The 19,459-nt window shown below is 44.6% G+C and overlaps 1 protein-coding gene across 1 annotated transcript in view; it reads right to left on the bottom strand.

Annotated features, from left to right (window-relative positions):
* Egf (epidermal growth factor) overlaps nucleotides 1-19,459 on the bottom strand; it is a 79,315-nt gene that overhangs the window by 15,536 nt on the left and 44,320 nt on the right. Inside the window, 7 exon segments of the mRNA XM_032897342.1 lie at nucleotides 1,855-1,980; nucleotides 2,843-2,959; nucleotides 7,792-7,932; nucleotides 11,305-11,436; nucleotides 12,469-12,636; nucleotides 16,642-16,865; nucleotides 18,433-18,537. Of these exon segments, the coding sequence (XP_032753233.1) occupies nucleotides 1,855-1,980; nucleotides 2,843-2,959; nucleotides 7,792-7,932; nucleotides 11,305-11,436; nucleotides 12,469-12,636; nucleotides 16,642-16,865; nucleotides 18,433-18,537 (1,013 nt within the window).

Below are 19,459 nucleotides of genomic sequence, written 5' to 3'. Positions count from 1 at the left end.
AAGTGCTAATATTTTAGATATATTAGTGTGTTGTGGTTTGCCCTGGAATTATCTGTATTTTGATGCTAATTCCGCTGCCCCAAGGACAGCTGCCTGTCACTTACTCAGGACTCAGGTGACCTTATCAGAACCTTCTCCCATTTAATTTGTAAAATAAAGGCGAGAGCCCTGATTTGGGCAGGGGAAGGGAAGTGGAGGGGGAGGAGGAGAGAGAAGGAGTCGGTGGAGAAGGAGGAAGAGGGAGCATTCACCTCTGTATTTGTCCTGCTCTGGCTGAGCCTCTCAGGAGACAGCTAAAGTCTCCTGAGCATTTTCTTAATTAGTGACTGATATGGAAGACCCAGCCCATGGTGGGTGGGGCCACCCCTGAGCTGGTGATCCTGAGTTCTATAAGAAATCAAGCTGAGCGAGCACAGAGAGCAAGCCAGTAAGCAGCGCTTCTTCACGGCCAGCCTCTGCATCAGCTCCTGCCTCCAGGTTCTTGCCCTGTTTGAGTTCCTGCACTGACTTCCCTGGTAAGTGAAGGACTTACCTGGAAGTGTAAACTGAAATAAACCCTTTCCTCCCCATGCTGTTTTGGTCAGGGTGTTTTATCATAGTAATAATAACCCTAATTAAGACACCTATTCACACACACACACAACACACACACACACACACAAACACACACACACACACACACACACACACACACACACATGGTTATATGGAGACACATACTGAGGTCCAATGGTAGAACACACAAGCATACCCATGGCTTCTATGGTCCCAAAGATCTCATGGAACCGGGCAGGGCAGGGCCATGACCCCCTTTGGCATATTTAATATTGGGAGGTAGGTTAGTAAGAGTGGGAATCTAAAGAGCTTAAGTCTCTGAGAAAATATACCTTTTTTCCCTTCAAAAGAAATGAAATATGAAGTCTGTTTGCCCAAAATATCTGTGAGCCTGCTTAATTAGTGCAGTGACATTTTCCTGACTGCCTGCCAAATCTGTGCTTTAAAGTGTGTTTTCGGAGGTCTGTGGACTGCACAGAACTAATCTGATAAAGTCTGGCTTAAGCCAACCGGATCCACAAATGCGTAGTCATGACCTTCACATGCGAGAGAAAACACCCGCATTGAGGTTACCAGGGCGTCTGTCCTTCTCCGTTGGCCTTCAGAAGAAGGAGAAGAAACAGCGTAGAAGAGGAGCTGGGAACCCCGGGAGAGCGGCTAAGCGCTGCACCAGGTGACAGTATGTAGGGCAAGCCTCCACTTGTGCAGCGCTACCGGGCTCCTGACAGCCAGCACAGCAGAAGACATCCACAGAGTGAACTCCCGGCCCGCAGCCCCACCCAGCCCTTGGCAGAGGAGGGTGGCTGTGAAAAGGCTTTCAATCATTCTGAGCTTGCAGTGAAATGTCAGTGCTGGAAGTTCTCATCTACTGAACCGTCAGAAATACCTTACGCCTGCCTTGGAGCCTCCTGTCCCTGTCCTCTCGTACACAGTGATTCGCAACACACCCACCCCAGCTCTGCGGTTCACCATGGGCCAGTGGCTAAACTCAGCAACAGAGGGGTGCAGACCAACTGCTCACCGATGGCTTACAACTCTGAACACTGACTGAGCCTCCAACCTCCAAGCCTCAGAGAATGAACTAGAGAGGCAAAGAGGTAGGCATAGCAGCTCAGCTTGTGCTGTTATGGCCAGGAGATTGTTTCCTCAGACCTAAACTACATCTGTCCGCACAGGTCTTGACACGTGTTTCCTTCCGATTCTAACCTGCCTCCCCTCAGCCCGCAGCAACTATTTTGACAACTCTCTTCAGCTCGCCTCCTGCCCCGCCCCTGTGCACTGGCGCCTGGGCTCTCTCACCGAGACAGTAGATCCCATCTCCCTCGTAGCCTTCTGAGCACTGGCAGACATAGCCACCTTCGGTGTTGATGCACCTGGACGAGGTGGGGGGACAGTCTGAGCTACCCAGCTCACATTCGTCTATATCTGTGGGGAGATCATGGGCATGTGAAACGTTTTTCAACCTGTGGGTCTCGACCCATGCAGGGGTCACACATCGCATATCCTGCACATCAGACATTGACACTGCGATTCACGACAGTCGTAAGATTGCGGTAGTGAAGTAGCAGTGAGATGATTTTATGCTGGGAGAGAATCCCCACAGCAAGAGGAACCGTATTAAAGGGTTGCAGCGTCGGGAAGGTTAAGAAGCACTGGTTCTGGCAATCCTGGAAAGAAGTAACTGGAACAGTAGGAAAGACTGAGTCTTCGTATGGCCAATCACTCAGTCGCTGACAGGTTCTGTCTGTGCAAACCTGCGTCTTGGGTTTGAAGTTCATTTTTCATGAAGTTCCCACCTATCTGAACAGCTAAGTAGGTGTAAGTAAATTACTTTCTTCCAGAGTTTTCCAGAGACAAGGATGACATTTTCCCAGTAATCATTTACTATGGATAATATAAAATGGAAACCTATCTACCATAATCTATTTGTTTCACACAAACATATATATTAGGGTTCTCAGATATTTATGAATTTATGTTCTATATTTATGACTCCATAAGTTTGACTTGAGCTCAAATTCATGTTTCAAGTTCAAATTCATGTTTCAAGTGTCAAGTTCACTTTTTGTTTAATCTTAACACAATGTTAGTATAATATGAGGTAATATTATATGTAAATGTGCTTATGTGTCTTATTTACTATGCATACCATTCCTTTCCCCCCCAACATCAAATAATTTATTTAAACCTACTAATTACTTACATCCTTGTGGAGAATTTTAGTTAGTAAAAAGAACGCTTTTGGTTCATGATTTTTCAAATTTGTGCACTCGGCCTTTGCTCTTACCAGAACACAGGTTTCCATCGCCAGCAAATCCTTTCAAACACTGACACACAGCCGCCTCTCCCTCTGAAATACAGTGGGCATGGCTGCCACACCCACCAGGGCCGCAGTCATCTTCATCTGCAAACAGTGAGAGCACATGCAATTATTACCAGCCTTCAGAGGAGGAAGTGGACATCCAGGTGCTGGACAGAATGTCCCAACACCTCCTTCCTGGAGTTTGTGTGTGGGCTTAGCCTCCAAACGGAAAGAGCTGGTTAGGTCTGGCGGCTCTATCTGCTTCTCTAGATTCAGAAGACAGCTCCCTGCTTCCATGTGCCTTCAGTTGCATGGTTTTGTGTGCTTGCTAGCTTTGATTTGCTTTGGTTTGTGGTTTTGTTGCTTTCTAGCTTTTTGGAGAAGTGAGAAGCCAAGGCTGCCCTGAAAGTGAGGACCCCCTGCCTCTTTCTCTCACATGCTGAGGTAAACCTGAATCCTAAAGAACCATTTGATGTCCGGAGAGCTTGGTGTTGACTTGTTTGTCATCTGTTCATTTGAGCTTCTAATAGAGCTTAAAATAGACTCCAATTTCATTTTAAGTAATATCAATTATAACTCTAGGTAGCCTTTATAAGACACACAACACAGGTATTTTATCTACAAACTGTGAGTCTAGATTGAACAGGTTTGGAGACATTCTAGCTAGTTTCCCAGCCATTTTATGTCCCTTGTCACTTGCTGTTTGTCCTGGCCATGTGCTCATGGTCCATTTCGTCTCATGGTGGCCTCCTCCACCACTGTCCTTTCCTCTTTTTCTCTCTCTACCTGCAAGCCTCTCTCTTGACCCTCAAGTCCTACCTTTCTCCCCCCACAGCCCAATCACAGGCTCTAGTCTTTTATTGACCAGCTAAACTGGGGAACAAAGTTTACATAGCACCACTCGGTGTATGTGGGGGACAGCCAGATCTTGAGAGCCAGTATTTAGCCTTAGCAGACAAGCAACCAACTACAATTTTACACAAAAATCCCCAACCATTGTGACATACAAAAAGCCCATCTACTCTCCCAAAGCACACAGGCTTGTATGTAGCAAGCAGATCTGTTTCTGACAAGGAGATTGACTCAAGAAAGATTTATTATTAATTTACTAATATCACGTTTCATATCTAATAGGATATATGTCACAGCGTGTGCTTATTATCAAGATTTATGCACTGACTTGTAAGCCTCCTGGCACTTCTGCAAAGTCACGAACCTTACAAGTCAGATGCTGTAAAAGATCATTTCATTTCATAGTTCATTGAAATGCAAATGCCCCGGGGGACAGAGTTACACGTCAAGCCACAGACTTGAGCAAGCTTTTCTTTGTTTCTTGCTTTTCTGCTCTAACTGCTTGTGCATATAGTCACTCCCCAAAAGCCACCCACCACCTTCTTTTCGGAGTTGGAATACCACAGCTGTCTATGCAGCACCATCGTCTATCCAGTTTGTTCACAGTATATAGGGGAGACGAAGCCGTCTGAGCTCCTTTGTAAAGGTTATAATGTTCCAAGCTGGATTCAGGCCCCTTGTGACTGCAGACATTGGGGTAATTGTGGTGTGGGGATTTTTTTGTTTTGTTTTTGATTATCAAGACAGGACTTCATTCTGTAGACCAGGCTGGCCTCAAACTCACAGAGAGCTACCTGCCTCTGCCTCCCTGAGTGCTGGGACTAAAGGCGTGCGCTACCACTCCGGTGGGAATTGTGCTTTTATGTTTCCTATGTTTAGCAACTTAACCAAGATTTCTCTTGGGCGAACACAATACCCTTCATGCTTGCTTGGCTAACCCCTGTTACTCACAACTCAGTCAGCTTTGCATGAAGGAAAACAACAGATAAGCTGTAGGGGCGCAGGCTAGCTGTGGCCACACGGGCAATGCTCACTGCTTCTGTCTACTATGGGTGGGGTTTTCTAATAGGACTGCTGCTTTGCGTGACTGGTGTTGGAAACCAAAGGAAACATGACTGCTCTAAAAATCCCCTGCCAATTAAAATTCACTGTCCATGGCTAGATAAAGAAGATGAAGAAGGGCGTAGTCAGGGCTGTAGACTTGGCTCAGTGGCTAAGAGCACTTGCTGTTCTTCCAGAGGTCCTCAGTTCGATTCCCAGCACCCACACGGCTGGCTGTACACAGACATCTGTAACTCCAGTCTCAGGGGATCTGAGAGGATCAGACGCCCACATTGTACACAAACATACATGCAGACAGAACATTCATACACATAAAATAATTAAACATTTTCATAATTAAAAAGAAGGGCACAGTGATAGTGGTAATAGTGATTAGGATTGAGGGTGTAGTTCAGTGGGTCTAGCATGTGCAAAGCCTTGGGTTTGAGCACCAGCACTTAAAAATCAAAGCCCCAAGTACCAGAAGCAACTTTGGGAGCTAAGCTATAAAAATAAAATTCACTCAGAAGTACCTACTGTGTGCCGAGGTCCTACTGAGTGATAAAAGTGCAGTAATACAGGCTGCAGGCAAAGGCTCTGTTGCCTTTGGGGGCTAAGTGAATACAAAGCCAAGCACAGGTGATGACCTAAATCCTCTCTCCCTCACTCCTTGACCCCCGACACCGTCAAGGTGCTCTCTGTCATGTATCTCGGTCTGCCAATCTCTCTTCAGTGTGATGGAAGTGCCCTGTGAGCCTGTATAGGTCCCTTCCCTGCCGGGTCTGAGGGTGGTCTCTGGGCCCAGGAATCCTGATGCTGTATTTGATTAGACTTCTGGGTCTCACATTAAGCTGTGACTATGCAGGTTGCAGCTGTCTTTAGCCTGCCCTGGTAAATGCCCAGCACTTAGTACAGTGACCAAAAAATAGCCAAATAAATATAGTTTTTTTGTGGCAAATTTTTCTGGAACTTCTTAAAAAGGAATTGGTCATTTGGTCATTCTTCTTTGCTCATGTGTGTGTGCATGTGTAAGTGTGCATGTGTAGGTGTTCATGTGTGTGTGCATGTGTAGGTGCTCGTGTGTGTGTGCATGTGTAGGTGCTCATGTGTATATGCATGTATAGGTGGTCATGTGTGTGTGCATGTGTAGGTGCTCATGTGTGTATGCATGTGTAGGTGCTCATGTGTGTGTGTATCTATAGGTGCTCATGTGTGTGTGCATGTGTAAGTGTACATGTGTAGGTGGTCATGTGTGTGTGCATGTGTAGATGTGCATGTGTAGGTGGTCATGTGTGTGTGCATGTATAGGTGGTCATGTGTGTGTGCCTGTGTAAGTGTGCATGTGTAGGTGTTCATGTGTGTGCATGTGTAAGTGTGCATGTGTAGGGGTTCATGTGTGTATGCATGTGTAGGGGTTCATGTGTGTGTCATCTGTAGGTGCACATGTATGTGTGCATGTGTAGGTGGTCATGTGTGTGCATGTGTAGGTGGTCATGTGTGTGCATGTGTAGGTGTGCATGTGTAGGGGTTCATGTGTGTATGCATCTGTAGGTGCACATGTATGTGTGCATGTGTAGGTGGTCATGTGTGTGCATGTGTAGGTGTGCATGTGTAGGGGTTCATGTGTGTATGCATCTGTAGGTGCACATGTATGTGTGCATGTGTAGGTGGTCATGTGTGTGCATGTGTGTGCGCATGTGTAGGTGTGTGGAGGACAGAAGTCAATGCTGAGTTTCTTCCTCAATCACTCTCTACCTGATTCTTCTGAGTGAATGTCTCTCACTGTACACGAGCTCACTAATTGAAACTGGCTGGCTAGAGGTCCCGGGTCTCCTCCGGTATCCACACCCCCACCACTTAGATTACAATTGCAGACGGCATGCCTGCTTTGTGTTTTTTTTAAATGTGGGCTCTGAGGATCCTAACTCAGGTCCTCACGCGTGTGTAGATGCACCTTACAACTGAATCATCTCTCCAGTCCTAGACGGTCATAATTTTCAAAATCTTTAGTCAAGTCACTAATCAGTACACCTCAGTCTCGGTTTTTACATCTATAAAGTAGTGGAATATAACAGGAATCAAAAATATAACTTAAACATGCCAAATGTTAAAAGTGCATACAGATATTAATTATCATCATTACTGAAAATATGTGCTTCTTACGTCATCAGAAACACAGGGTGGGGCACGTGACCCTTAAGCCCTGAACATCCGCTCTTCAGCCCACAAAAGTCAGAGGAAGACGCCTGTAATTTCCCTCTCATGGAGGTTCAAACAGTTTAAAGCCACAGACGTTATGTTAATGCAAAATGTTACTCAGGGGTCTGAGGAGGTGGCTCAGCTTCCAGGTTAAATGCCAGGGTATGGTGGCCTCTCTATAGTCATAGTACTTGGAAAATGGAGATGAGAGTCTCTGGAGCAATTCGTAAGGTAGCTATATATTATATTATATTATTATTATATATTAAATTATATTATATATGGATATATAATACAGTATATACAATACATATATGATTAGATGTGTCAGAGTCAAAGCGAGCCACACTGAGAGAAGGGCAATGAACTGTGAAGACAGGGTGGGCTCATAGAAGCTCTGGGGCTCATCAAAACTCCTCGCCACACAGAGAACATAATAGACTCTATTATGAGCCAAATTATTCTGCTGATAAATGTGCAACATAGACAAAGAATTCTAACATTTCTGTTTGTGGAGTTTCTGCAGTAATTAACCAATTAATGAGGCTCATCAATTACTATCAACTTTTCACATCGGCCTGACAGAGCAAGTCTAGATAAGCCAGCCACAGTAGGTACGGGTGTGGAAACACTTAAGTCTCTTCTGCCTGATTGTCAGCCTAGAGTCTCTCAGCACGCACGATTCATGTCTAACCCAACAGAGCTTTGTAGTACATGCTTTTCAAAGGAGGAAGACCCAAGTCTGAGGCTGGGCTGTAGGACAGTTAGCTAATATGAAACCGTAGGACCTCCTACGGGTGGAATGGAAGCTGTTAGAACCAAAGCTATCTGGGAGAACTCACAGTTCAGCCCTGACACCATGATCTCAGCCACTAGTGTGGAGGACTCTGTCCTGTCATCGTCTGGTACATCAGTCTTAGGGGATTTGTCCAACGATGCCACCTCTTTACTAAGATCAGCGTTGTCACCTGTAGGACAAAAGACTCGATTAGTTAAGCCTTTCCATTTCGAGGAAAGTTTGATTTAATTTATGTTGATTGGTTCATTTAATTATGTTTGTTGGTTATGAGTTCAGACTCATTTTAGTAAGAAGATTGAGGGGGGCAGGGTTTGGTGGAGTCAATTGGGGAGAGAATGGGACTCTTTTAGATAAAGACCAACACCCCTTCTGAATATCATCAGCTCAGAATCACAGACCACAGTGACAAGAAGTTCTGGAGGCCACCTCTCCCCAGCCTCTTATGCTAGCTAGCTCCTCCCTTTGTCTGGCTTCCATATTTACAATACCCTGAATTAACTGTGGTTTTGAAGCTGCTGTGCATAAAAAGCCACACAGAAGCACAAAGCTCACTGCTCCTGGAGAGGAGGAGCTGGACTCCCGAAGACAGCACTTTGTTCGGCCGTGCTACACATCCCCCTGGGTCCCACTGTGCAGAATCGGCAGCACCAAGGCTCCTCCCATCACCATGGGGAGCCACTGTTTGTTCACATTGATATTGATACAGCAAGGCAGTGTAGGAAAGACTGTGGTGCCACGGCACGGCACACAGCTCAACACAGCACAGCACGCCGTCAATAGGGCAAAAGGGCAGCCCACAGAATGGGAAAAGGTCTTCACCAACCCTACATCTGACATTGGAATAATATCCAAAACTTATGAAGAACTCAAGAAACTAAACATCAACAAACCAAATAACTCAATTTAAAAAAATGGGGTACAGAGCTTAACTGAGAATCCCCAACAGAGGAATCTCGAATGGCTGAGATTCTACCTCACACCAATCACAATGGCTAAGATCAAAAACTCAGGTGACAGCACATGCTGTCAAGGATGTAGAGAAAGAGGAACACTCCTCCATTGCTGATGGGATTGCAAACTGGTAAAACCACTCTGGAAATTATCTGGATGTTCCTTAGAAAATGAAATAGATCTACCTGAAGATCAAGCTATACCACTCTTGGGCAGATTCCCAAAGGATGCCCCACCATGCCACAGGGGAACATGTTCCACTATGTCCACAGCTGCCTTATTTGTGATAGCCAGAAGCTGGAAACAACCCAGATGTTTCTCAACCAAAGAATGGATACAGATGATGTGGTTCATTTACACAATGGAATACTACTCAGCTATTAAGAACAAGGACATCATGAGTTTTGCACGCAAATGGACGGAACTAAAAAATATCATCCTGAGTGAGGTAACTCAGACCCAAAAGAACATGCATGGTGTGTACTCACCCATAAGCAGATATTAGCCAAAAAAATACAGAATACCCAGGATACAGTCTACCGAACTCAAGAAGGTTAACAAGCCAAAGGGCCCAAGTGAGGACGCCTCAATCCCACTTGGGAGGGAGAAAGAAAGCAATCACGGGGGTGGGGGCAGAAGAAGGGAGGGTCCTGGGTGGGAGGGGAGAAGGGGAAGAAAAGGAGGAACATGATCTGGTATTGGGGGGAGGGGACAATCCCGGGAGGAAGTAGATTGGGAGCACCCTCTAGAATGTACCAGAAACCTGGATGAAATGCCAATAGTGGGGAGAGGGGACTTGCAGAGTCCATGTCTAGTAGAAAGACAAGGCATTAAGTGGAGAGATAGGGTTGCCCTCCCACAGTCAAAAACTCTGACCTAGAATTGTCCCTGTCTAAAAGAACTTCAGGGACAAAAAAAATGGAAAAGAGACTGAAGGAAAAGAGATTCAGTGTCAGGCCCAAATTGGGATCCAGCTCAAGGGGAGGCTCCAAGACCTGACACCATTACTGACGCTGTGGCGTGCTTACAGATAGGAGCCTAGCACGGCTGTCCTCCGAGAGGCCCAACAAGCAGCTGACTGAGATGGAGGCAGATACCTGTATCTAACCAATGGTCTGAAGTCGGGGACCCCTGTGGCTGAATTAGGGAAAGGCTGGAAGAAGCTGAGGAGGAGGGCGACCCCATAGGAAGACAGCAGTCTCAACTAACCTGGACCCCCGAGATCCCTCAGACACTGAACCACCAATCAGGCAGCATGCACCAGCTGATATGAGGCCCCTGACACATGTACGGCAGAGGACTGCTGGGAATGGACTCAGTCAGAGAACATGCACCTAACCCTCAAGAGACTTGAGGCCCTAGGGCCTCATATGCAAAAACCTTTTAGGGATCTTTTTTTTTTTCTTCTTCTTTTTTCTTTTTTTCGGAGCTGGGGACCGAACCCAGGGCCTTGCGCTTGGTAGGCAAGCGCTCTACCACTGAGCTAAATCCCCAACTCCCCCTTTAGGGATCTTAATAAGTCTTTTAAAAGCAAAATGGAGTTCTGAGTCTTAGAAGTATGAAACTATTATCCTAAGGCAAATAATAATAATAATAATAATAATAATAATAAGAAGAAGAAGAAGAAGAAGAAGAAGAAGAAGAAGAAGAAGAGGAAGAAGAAAAGGAAGAGGAAGAAGGAAAAGGAGGAGGAGGAGGAGGAAGAGGAGGAGGAGGAGGAGGAGGAGAAGGAGAAGGAGAAGGAGAAGGAGAAGGAGAAGGAGAAGGAGAAGGAGAAGGAGAAGGAGAAGGAGAAGAAGAAGAAGAAGAAGAAGAAGAAGAAGAAGAAGAAGAAGAAGAAGAAGAAGAAGAAGAAGAAGAAGAAGAAACCACATCTGAAAACCCAATATATAACTCCATTCCATGGAGGGCCATCCATCCACTGTTATCAACCTGCCACTTAGCTGATATTTATAACATGCCTACCAAGGAATTATGCACTTTTTAAAGAGCCTTAATAAATATAAATTATCTCTGGCACATTCTTGGTAGGCAGACACCAAAAGATGACTCCAGATCCGCCTCGTCTGGGCATGCACTGCAGGCGGAAAGGTCATCCATCACGCACAGCTCATTCTCCCGCCCTCTTTCTCAACTACAGCTGTAAAGAGACAGGTCATGACCTTCTCAGTACCCACTTCCTACACTTGTTTGATACAGTAGTTATTTCTAGAAAGGACTCAAGTCTTCCTATTAAGACCTACATAGTGTGGGGAGGAGGTTATCTTTCATGATCCCTGAGATTAAGAACATAACGTTTTTAAACAAACTGTCTTTAAACATTGTCACAAGCTGGCAGGGTAGAGCCCACTACAAACAGGGAGAAGGTGAAGCTTGGAGCTTTTACAATTAGAGGTCAATTTAACTCGGACTGTGATAAGGCATTAGAAGACTCACTGGGGGAGGGGCGCAGGAGCCCAGACACTCAACAGTGTTGAAGACAGGAGCACTTCACAATACAAGCGCTATGGTCATCAGAAGCAGAGCATGGATGCTCCAGTGTACGGAGCTCGGGTGAGATAATCCAGTCACACAGCGTCTATGTTACCTGCCGGTATCTGATCACCCTTCCGAGCGAGACACATTTTCCCATCCGGGGCCTTCACGAATCCTTCACGACACAGACACTGAGCCGTGCCCAGGCTCTCTTGGCAGATGTGTTCACAACCTCCATTCCTGTGTAAGCAGGGGTCTGCACCTATGGAGACCAGAGAGAATGTGCAGATGGGGCCGGAGATGTCAAGGATGTTGCTGATGCAAATCAAAGACGTCTTTGGGCAAGAGAGAACGCAGCCGTTCTAAACAGAGGGTGTGTCTAAAACTCTCTCTCTCTCTCACAGGAGCTCCTTCCAGGAGGCCCTGCTTCTGAGCCAGCTCAGAATGTTGATACCTTATGTATATTTGCTGAGTATGGCTGTTCAGCTCCTGAGGCTCCTTAGTCTGTGTGAGTCCTAGTTCCTGACCCAGGATCTAGTCAAATGCTTAGAGATCTTCAGGATGAGGAGATGCTGCGGGAGCTGAATGACTCGTCCTTGGATTGCTCCTGACTGCTGCTCACTACCCGGCACGTGTGGGTAGAAGTTCCACTGTAAAAATCTAAGTAGCCTGAGTCAACAACTTTTAGTGTATCGAATAATTCTATTTGGTGTTAAGAATTCCAGGTAGGGTCTCTATTAAACTATCTATCATCTATCTTCTATCAGCTATCTGTCTGTCTGTCTGTCTGTCTATCTATCTATCTATCTATTATCTATCTTCTATCATCTATATTCTATCAGCTATCTATCTATTGTCTGTCTATCATCTATCTACCTATCATCCATCTATCGTCTATCATCTATCTATCTATCTATCTATCTATCTATCTATCTATCTATCATCTATCTATCCATCCATCCATCTATCTGGTCACTATGAACAAAGTCTAACTTGCTTATCCTGACTTCTGTAACCCGAGTCTTTTGAAACGTAGCAAGCCAGTGATAGGGAGCAGGGGAGGAGTGTGGCTGGAGAGGGAAAACCCAACACCATATTAGGGATAAAGAACAAACTACGAAGCTTCTCTGGGTTGTGATTCAATCAATGTCCGAATCTTGGAAAAATCTTAACGTTTATGCAGACAGGTGAAAGAGAAATCACGAAATCCTCTCCACCCCCACCGCCTGCTGCCATTGGTTAATACAGCTGCAGTCTCCAGTGCAGGAGGGCCTGCAGGACTTCTCCAGTGTACCTGGTTTTGCCAATGGGTGGACCACAACCAGTGATGAGGGCTTCAGCATGCTGCCTCGGAGACGTACCCTGTTTTGACCAGTCCTCTTGTTCACCCTTATTACCGATGGGATAGCCCAATCCGAGAACCACACGTGATCCTCAAACACAGCTAGAGAGAATGGGTGACCTGGAAGCAAGTAAAAGATCTTTAATACAGACAGGTTCTCTTCGCAAGGGGCCTCTGTGAGAGGACAAGGCTTAGAACCCCTAAACTCCATCACTGCTGCCGCTGACCTACATGGGTCTGAACGGCACCAAGGCTGCCAAGGTGGGCGTACTCTGTGCTCATGTGTCACAGACTGAACGTGAGGGTGTTTCTTGCTGCTCTTTGCTCTGGGTCCCCTGTCATTTAAATGGCTGTCTTAAGCAGTAGAATGAACTCACAGGTAGCTAGAAGGATTTTTTTTTTCTTAATTTAGGTGGCCGAACAGTGTTTTTGACAGCTTCATCTCTCTCACCGTATTCCCGAGTTGGCCTTTCCTGTCTGCTCTCTCTTCTTCTACATCAGTCCGGGACTGTCCTTCTTCTCCCTTACTTCTCCCGTGCCTACGCTGCCAAGAATGACCCCATCTTTTCATATTCACTCTCTGTACCGCGCTCAGCCTACTAGCTTCCTAGTAGCTTACTAACGGCCTCCTTTCCTCATCCCTTAGACTCTCTGACTCCTGACACGCAGAAGGGAGTTTTTTGAACACATTTATCTGCTGCTTCTGATTCTACAGCTCCCATCCAGTGGGCTGCCTTCTGAGTCCTCCTCAACCAACACCATCTCTGCCGGCCTCTGGAGTTGCTGGGCACAAGGATTCAAGGGCCACCGCTCAGGAGAATGGCGCACCACGTCTCAAGCCGGGGTGGAGGAGGCATGCTTCTGGAAGCTGTCCTCATGCCTCTCCAGGTTGATGATTTGGAGATGCGAGATGAATGTCTCCCCCGTGTGGTGGAAAACTCACATGACTTGTCCCGCCCACAGCCAGCCTCCTCCGTGTCAACCCTGTTGACCAGGGTATTTAGCTTTCATCTCAGTCTCTAGTCCTTTGTCCCAAAGTAAAACCATAAATACGTCATGGAAATTGGTTCTACCTGACTACTGTTTTTTTTTTTTTTTTAATCCTAGTTAGAAAATATGCAACACAAAACTTACTACCTTAGCCTCTGTGTTCAGAGGTGCCGAGTCCACGCAAATACTACTGTGCGACCAATCTCTAGAACTCCTGCATTTTTGAAAATTTGAAACTCTATGCCAACTTCCCCCCAGCACCAAGAAATACTATCCCACCCTGTGTATGGGCGCCACGCTGCATACCCTGAGTGGGCATGTCCAGCACTGTCTTTTTACTCACGTAGCATAATGTTCTCTAAGGGAAGCATCTGCTAGAATTAGCTACAATGTCCCACAAACACATTAGACAGGATCTTCCTTATCTTAAGGCAAAGAACCTTAATTAACTGTACTTTAATTAAAGATAAATTCATCCAATCTTTTCATTAAAAGTCCTGGACACTTGGAAGATGGCTCAGTGGTTAAGAGCACTGACTGCTCTCCCAGGGGACTTGGGTTAGAGTCCCAACACCAGCATGGTGTCTCACAACTGTCATTCTATTTCCAGGGGATACAGTGCCCTCTTCTGGACCTCCATGGCCCCAGGCATACATGCAGCAGACAAAACAGCCATACACATAAAAGAAGAAAGCAATAAAATCCTGAGCTGTCAGCTGAGACCACACCACATGTACTGGCACAGACGGGGCTCTGGAGTAGAGATGAGGAGGAGCACAACGTAAGTAATATTGCTCTTCAGGAGAAAGTTGCACTATTCTGATAGGAATAGCACTTGCGATTAAAAATCTCCACTAAAGAACTCTGGGTCTACCTCAGCTGGCAAAGTGCTTGCCTATCATGCACAAAGCTCCATTTAATCTCCAGCACCATCTAAATTGGGTGTGGGAAATAGGTCCTATCATGTCAGCATTCTGGAGGCGAAAGCAGAGGGACCAGAAGTTCAAGGCAGTCCTCCCCTTACAGAAAGTCCAAATCCAGCCTGGAATGCATAAGACCCTGCCCCAGAATAAATAAAATAGAATATTATATACTGTGGTTCTGGATCCAGAATGGGAGGGTTTCTTCTCGTTAGGAATGTTCAGATAGATACCGACCCCAGAAGCCAATGAATGTCTGCCAAGTGCGTGGATAGATACAGTCCAACTATGTATGCAAGCTCTTCACTGTTTATGAAGAATATGGTTGTTTTAAAGAATCTTAGAAATATATACAATTTAAGTATCTTTCTTGCTCTATTTCATGTTATATTTTCTAGAAAGTTGTCTCTAAACTAAAGAGAATTAGCAAGATAACTATTTTATTAGTTCCTTTCTAAATAAGACTTTTGATCGTCCCAACCAGTGTCTAAATCCCTAAAGCCCTCCCTCCCAACACTCCCCGGCTCTCACTCTTCGTTACATCAACTTGCTAGCAGACCCTCCCTGATTTTTATTCATAATAAGTTTTAATACTCTAATCTTCTATTTCTCTGTTTAATAACAATGTAGTTTGGATCTTCAAGAACTGATGTGTGGACTGGCACTGAGCTTGTCATCGATTTCCTTCTCTCTAGACTTCAATCTGACCACTGTGCCGTAATCTAAATGGTTACCCTGAAATATGGTCTTGTCACATATATCTCTTGCTCAAGAACATTTACTGTTTCTTTAGTAAATTAAACTCAGGTTCAGTCACTTTATCCTGACAGTTCTTACCACATGGCTGAGTTCATAGGGTCAGAAGGGTCCTTGTAGACTTCCCTGAGTCCGAGGCAATTTCCCACTGCCTTTGTACTGCTCCTTTATAAACTAGTGTGTGTGTGTGTGTGTGTGTGTGTGTGTGTGTTGTGTGTGTGTGTGTGTTCTGCATGCATCTGTGTGTGAGTATGTGTATGTGTGTGAGTGTATGTGTGAGTGTGTGTGTGTATGTTCTGCATGCATCTGTATGTGTATATGTGTGTGTGAGTGTATGTGTGAGTATGTGTGAGTGTGTGTGTGTGTATGTGTATGTATGTATGTATGTGTGTATGTGTGTATGTGTGTGTATGTGTGTATGTGTGTGTATGTGTGTGTATGTGTGTGTATGTGTGTGTATGTGTGTGTATGTGTGTATGTGTGTGTATGTGTGTGTAGTATGTGTGTGTGAGTATGTGTGAGTGTGTGTGCACTGTGTGTGAGTGTGTGTATGTGTGTTTGTGTGTGTGTGTGTGTGTGTGTGTCTGTCTGTCTGCAGAGGCCAGAGGAGTGTCAGAACTGTTGGAGCTGAAGTTATAGGTGGGTGTGAGCTGTCCAACATGGCTTCTGGGTGCCAAACTTAGGTCCCCCAGGAGCCTGGCAAGTGCTCTGACCCACTAAACCCTCTCTCCAGCCCTTGGCTCAGTGTTTTAAAGAGATTTGTGAGAATTCATGATCTCCCTTGAAGAGTCTGAAAAAGCAATAGGGGAGAAAACTTCCCTGATTAATCTTTGCCCATGTTGTTAACTGACAGTCATTAATGCCTGAAAGTCTGAAAGTGACACCAGCACTGTTATGGAATGACAGACAAAAAAAAAAAACCAAAACAAACAAACAAACAAACAAACAAAAAACAAGAAAAAAGGTTTTTTCTTAAATAAGTTTGGAAAAAAAATTAAGATTTTTTTACTTTTCTTTGGGAAAATCTTGAGGAAAAGTGATTATACAAGACTACATTTTACTCGATATTCCAGTGCTTGGGCTTGGGCAATTTTTCTATTTTATAATTCTTGAAGAACCCTGTCTCTCTAGTCTGGTTAAATGTGTGCGTGTGTAAGTACACTCTGGATTTAACGTTCATCAGCACTGAATCAAGGAAGTCAGAGCTAAAGAGATGGCCCCGCTGTCATGAGCAAATACTGCTCTTGCAGAAAATCCACGTTTGGCTTCCAGCACCCAAGTCCACCGGCTTGCAGTCACCTGAAACTTCAGCTCCAGACGACCTAACACACTCTCTGGCCTTTGTGGTTATGTGCACTCATATGCATATGTTCCTGAACACATACATATGTGCACATGCTTTAAAAAAATAGTATTACTAAACTAAAGATGAAAAAAGTCATACAGCCTGAAGCCTCACCTACATCGTTCTGGGTAAGTCTTCGGCGTTTGGAACCATCTAGATCGGCCATTTCAATCACAGACAGTTTGGTGTCACACCAGTACAAAGTGTCTGTTAAGTAGTCAATGGCAATTCCACTGGGTTCCAGTAGATTAGAGCTGGCTATCAGCATCCGGTCAGAACCTTGAAGGGAAGAGCTTTCAATCCGCGGAGACATCCCCGTGTCCGTCCAGAATAATCTCCTTCAATCAAGAAAACTCACAAGTTAAATTTGCACGAAAAGACTCTTTATATTCGTTCAAGACTTAGGAAACCAATATACACTACTTTAAAGAGTGGTACACCAAGAAGTATTCAAGGAGAAAACGCAGCAATGCATGCTAAACAATTACAAACAAAAACAAAGAAAACCCTCAATTATCTGGTCTGCATAAAGCATCTAGAACAAAAAGAAAAAATGGTGTCAGATCATTAGATGAAAAAGGAATTGATTTTTGAAATTGTAGACTGTTACTATTCAAATTCGTACTTGAATGAACAGTTGTAAATTAGCAGGAAAATGCACAAAATTTGGTAGCTCATTCTTAGATTATGCACATATTACAACATAAAAGAAATAGTGTGTTTCCCTGTTTCCTAGAGTAATGTAAGTGACTTTACCTACTTAGATAACTTTAACTTCACAATTTAAAAAAAATCTCAATCTGGTTTAATATCTAGTTGACTTGTTTAGAGATGGTTCTCTTTGTTTTAGCCATTTGATCAACTCCAGATCAATTGTCAGTTACTACTAGATCATCCAGAGACCACTGTAAAACTTCCATCAAAAATAAAAACTACAAGGTTCTGTCTGGCCGCATGCCGAGAGCCGGCTCTAAACCACGGGAGCCCAGAGGAACTGCAGTTGGCTACGTAACAGACATGCTGCACTGGTGTGACATTAGGCAGTCTGTGGTTGAAAAGACCAATAAAACAAAAAAGCATTTGTTTTTCTCTTTGCTTTTTAACAACTCTGAAGAAACTCTTTATATTCTCCTCCATTCTCTATTCTCAAACCAAAACGTGATGCTAATTCACAATAGCATAGATTCTATGCTATTAATAGATTATAGATATAATATAGAGAGATATAATATATAGATATAGATATCAATAGATTATAGATAATAAATTAGTACTTTCATAATTTACATTTCTGCTCATCTGTTTCTAGAAATGACCTATCATTTGAAGTCATTCTAAGATTTTTCTAAATAGTGTTGATAAGTCAACACTCCTAATTTCATTTTCCACTCAAGGAACAATGTAGATTTTTAACTCTTTGTGATTCATAAAGGATTTTTACATTTGTATGTAGAGGGTTTGGCTTGCCTGTGTATCTATGCGTAGCATTTCATGCCTGGTACCCATGGAAGCCAGAGAGGCTATTGGATCTCTTGGAGCTGGAGTTCCAGATGATTGTAAGCTGTCATGTGGGTGCTGGGAACAAACCAAACCCAGGACCTCTGGAAGAGCAGTCAGTGCTCTTAACCACTGAACCATCTTTCCAGTTCCGGCAACATAAATCTTATAAGAAAAGTAGACTCACAGGACTAAGCATAGTTGGTTAATGAGAACCAAGAGCTAAGGTGGGGATGTAAGTTGTTGGGCGTACTGGTTCTCAAGATCGTAACAGAATCCATAGAGCTGCTTGGCTTTTAACTGCACTGATCACCTGAAGTCTTAGCACACATTCTGGTCATGAGCATTGCAGACATGAGCAACTGCATAAGCTCAGACCAATGGTACCCTCTTTTCATAGATATCTACCTGGCCTTTGGATGCACAGCTATTCCTCGTGGCCTCGAGATGCTCTCTTTGATGATTATTTGATGATGCTTTCCGCTCAAATCACTCCCTCCAATGACGGACTTCCTAAAAGATAAATGTAAGTGCGGAGGTGTTAGCTCATCATTTTCAAATAAAATCTTTCCTTTTCTCTGCTGATACATGAACATTCTCTCTCTCTCTCTCTCTCTCTCTCTCTCTCTCTCTCTCTCTCACACACACACACACACACACACACACTCACTCATCAAGTTTGTACCAGCAAACTCTCGACATAAAAATTTCTATTGATTTAAAATACAGCTAGGCAGTGGTGACACTCGCCTTTAATCCCAGCACTTGGAAGTCAGAGGAAGGCAAATCTCTGAGTTTGAGGCCAGCCCTGTCTACAAAGTGAGTTCTAGGACAGTCAGGGAGACACAGAGAAACCATATCTTGAAAAACCAAAACCAACCAACTAACCAAACAAACAAAACACCAGTTAACTAACACACCCTACTGGTCCCAGGCACGGGACAGGATAAAGGAGGAAGTCAGCAGCCTGGCAGAGACAAAGCCAAAAAAAGCAAACATTTATTTAGTCTTTCTCTTCACAACCTTCCATCTCCTGCTGGAGCTCTTGGAAGCCAGAGATGAGGAGGCCAGAATAGTCCCAGGAAACCAGGTCACAGACCATGGGAAGAAGGCACAAGCCAGCCAAGTAAGCAGAGCAGGGGGAGATTACATGGGCTTCAACTTTCATCCAGCTTGCTTCAGGGCAGACAGGGTACGGTGGTCAGCCCTTATCCCTCACTTCGCTTCTGCTTCTGTGATTTCAGTTCCTTTATAGCCATATCTGTCCCCTTCTGAAGCGTGTGACCAGATCTCACTGCTGTATCCCGAATAAGTTTCAACTGCTTGGAGCAGGAGTTAGGCAATGAGAATTGAGCTTTCCACAGTGCTGTTCAGTTCAGTTCAGGCCAAAAGCAAAGTGGAGATCACAGGGCTGGGGATAGGAAAGCAAAGACCC

The sequence above is a fragment of the Rattus rattus genome, chromosome 3, assembly GCF_011064425.1.
Source record: "Rattus rattus isolate New Zealand chromosome 3, Rrattus_CSIRO_v1, whole genome shotgun sequence".
NCBI classification, from domain to species: Eukaryota; Metazoa; Chordata; class Mammalia; order Rodentia; family Muridae; genus Rattus; species Rattus rattus.
Note: the sequence above shows the minus strand (reverse complement) of the source record. Positions and strands in the feature narration are given on the sequence as shown.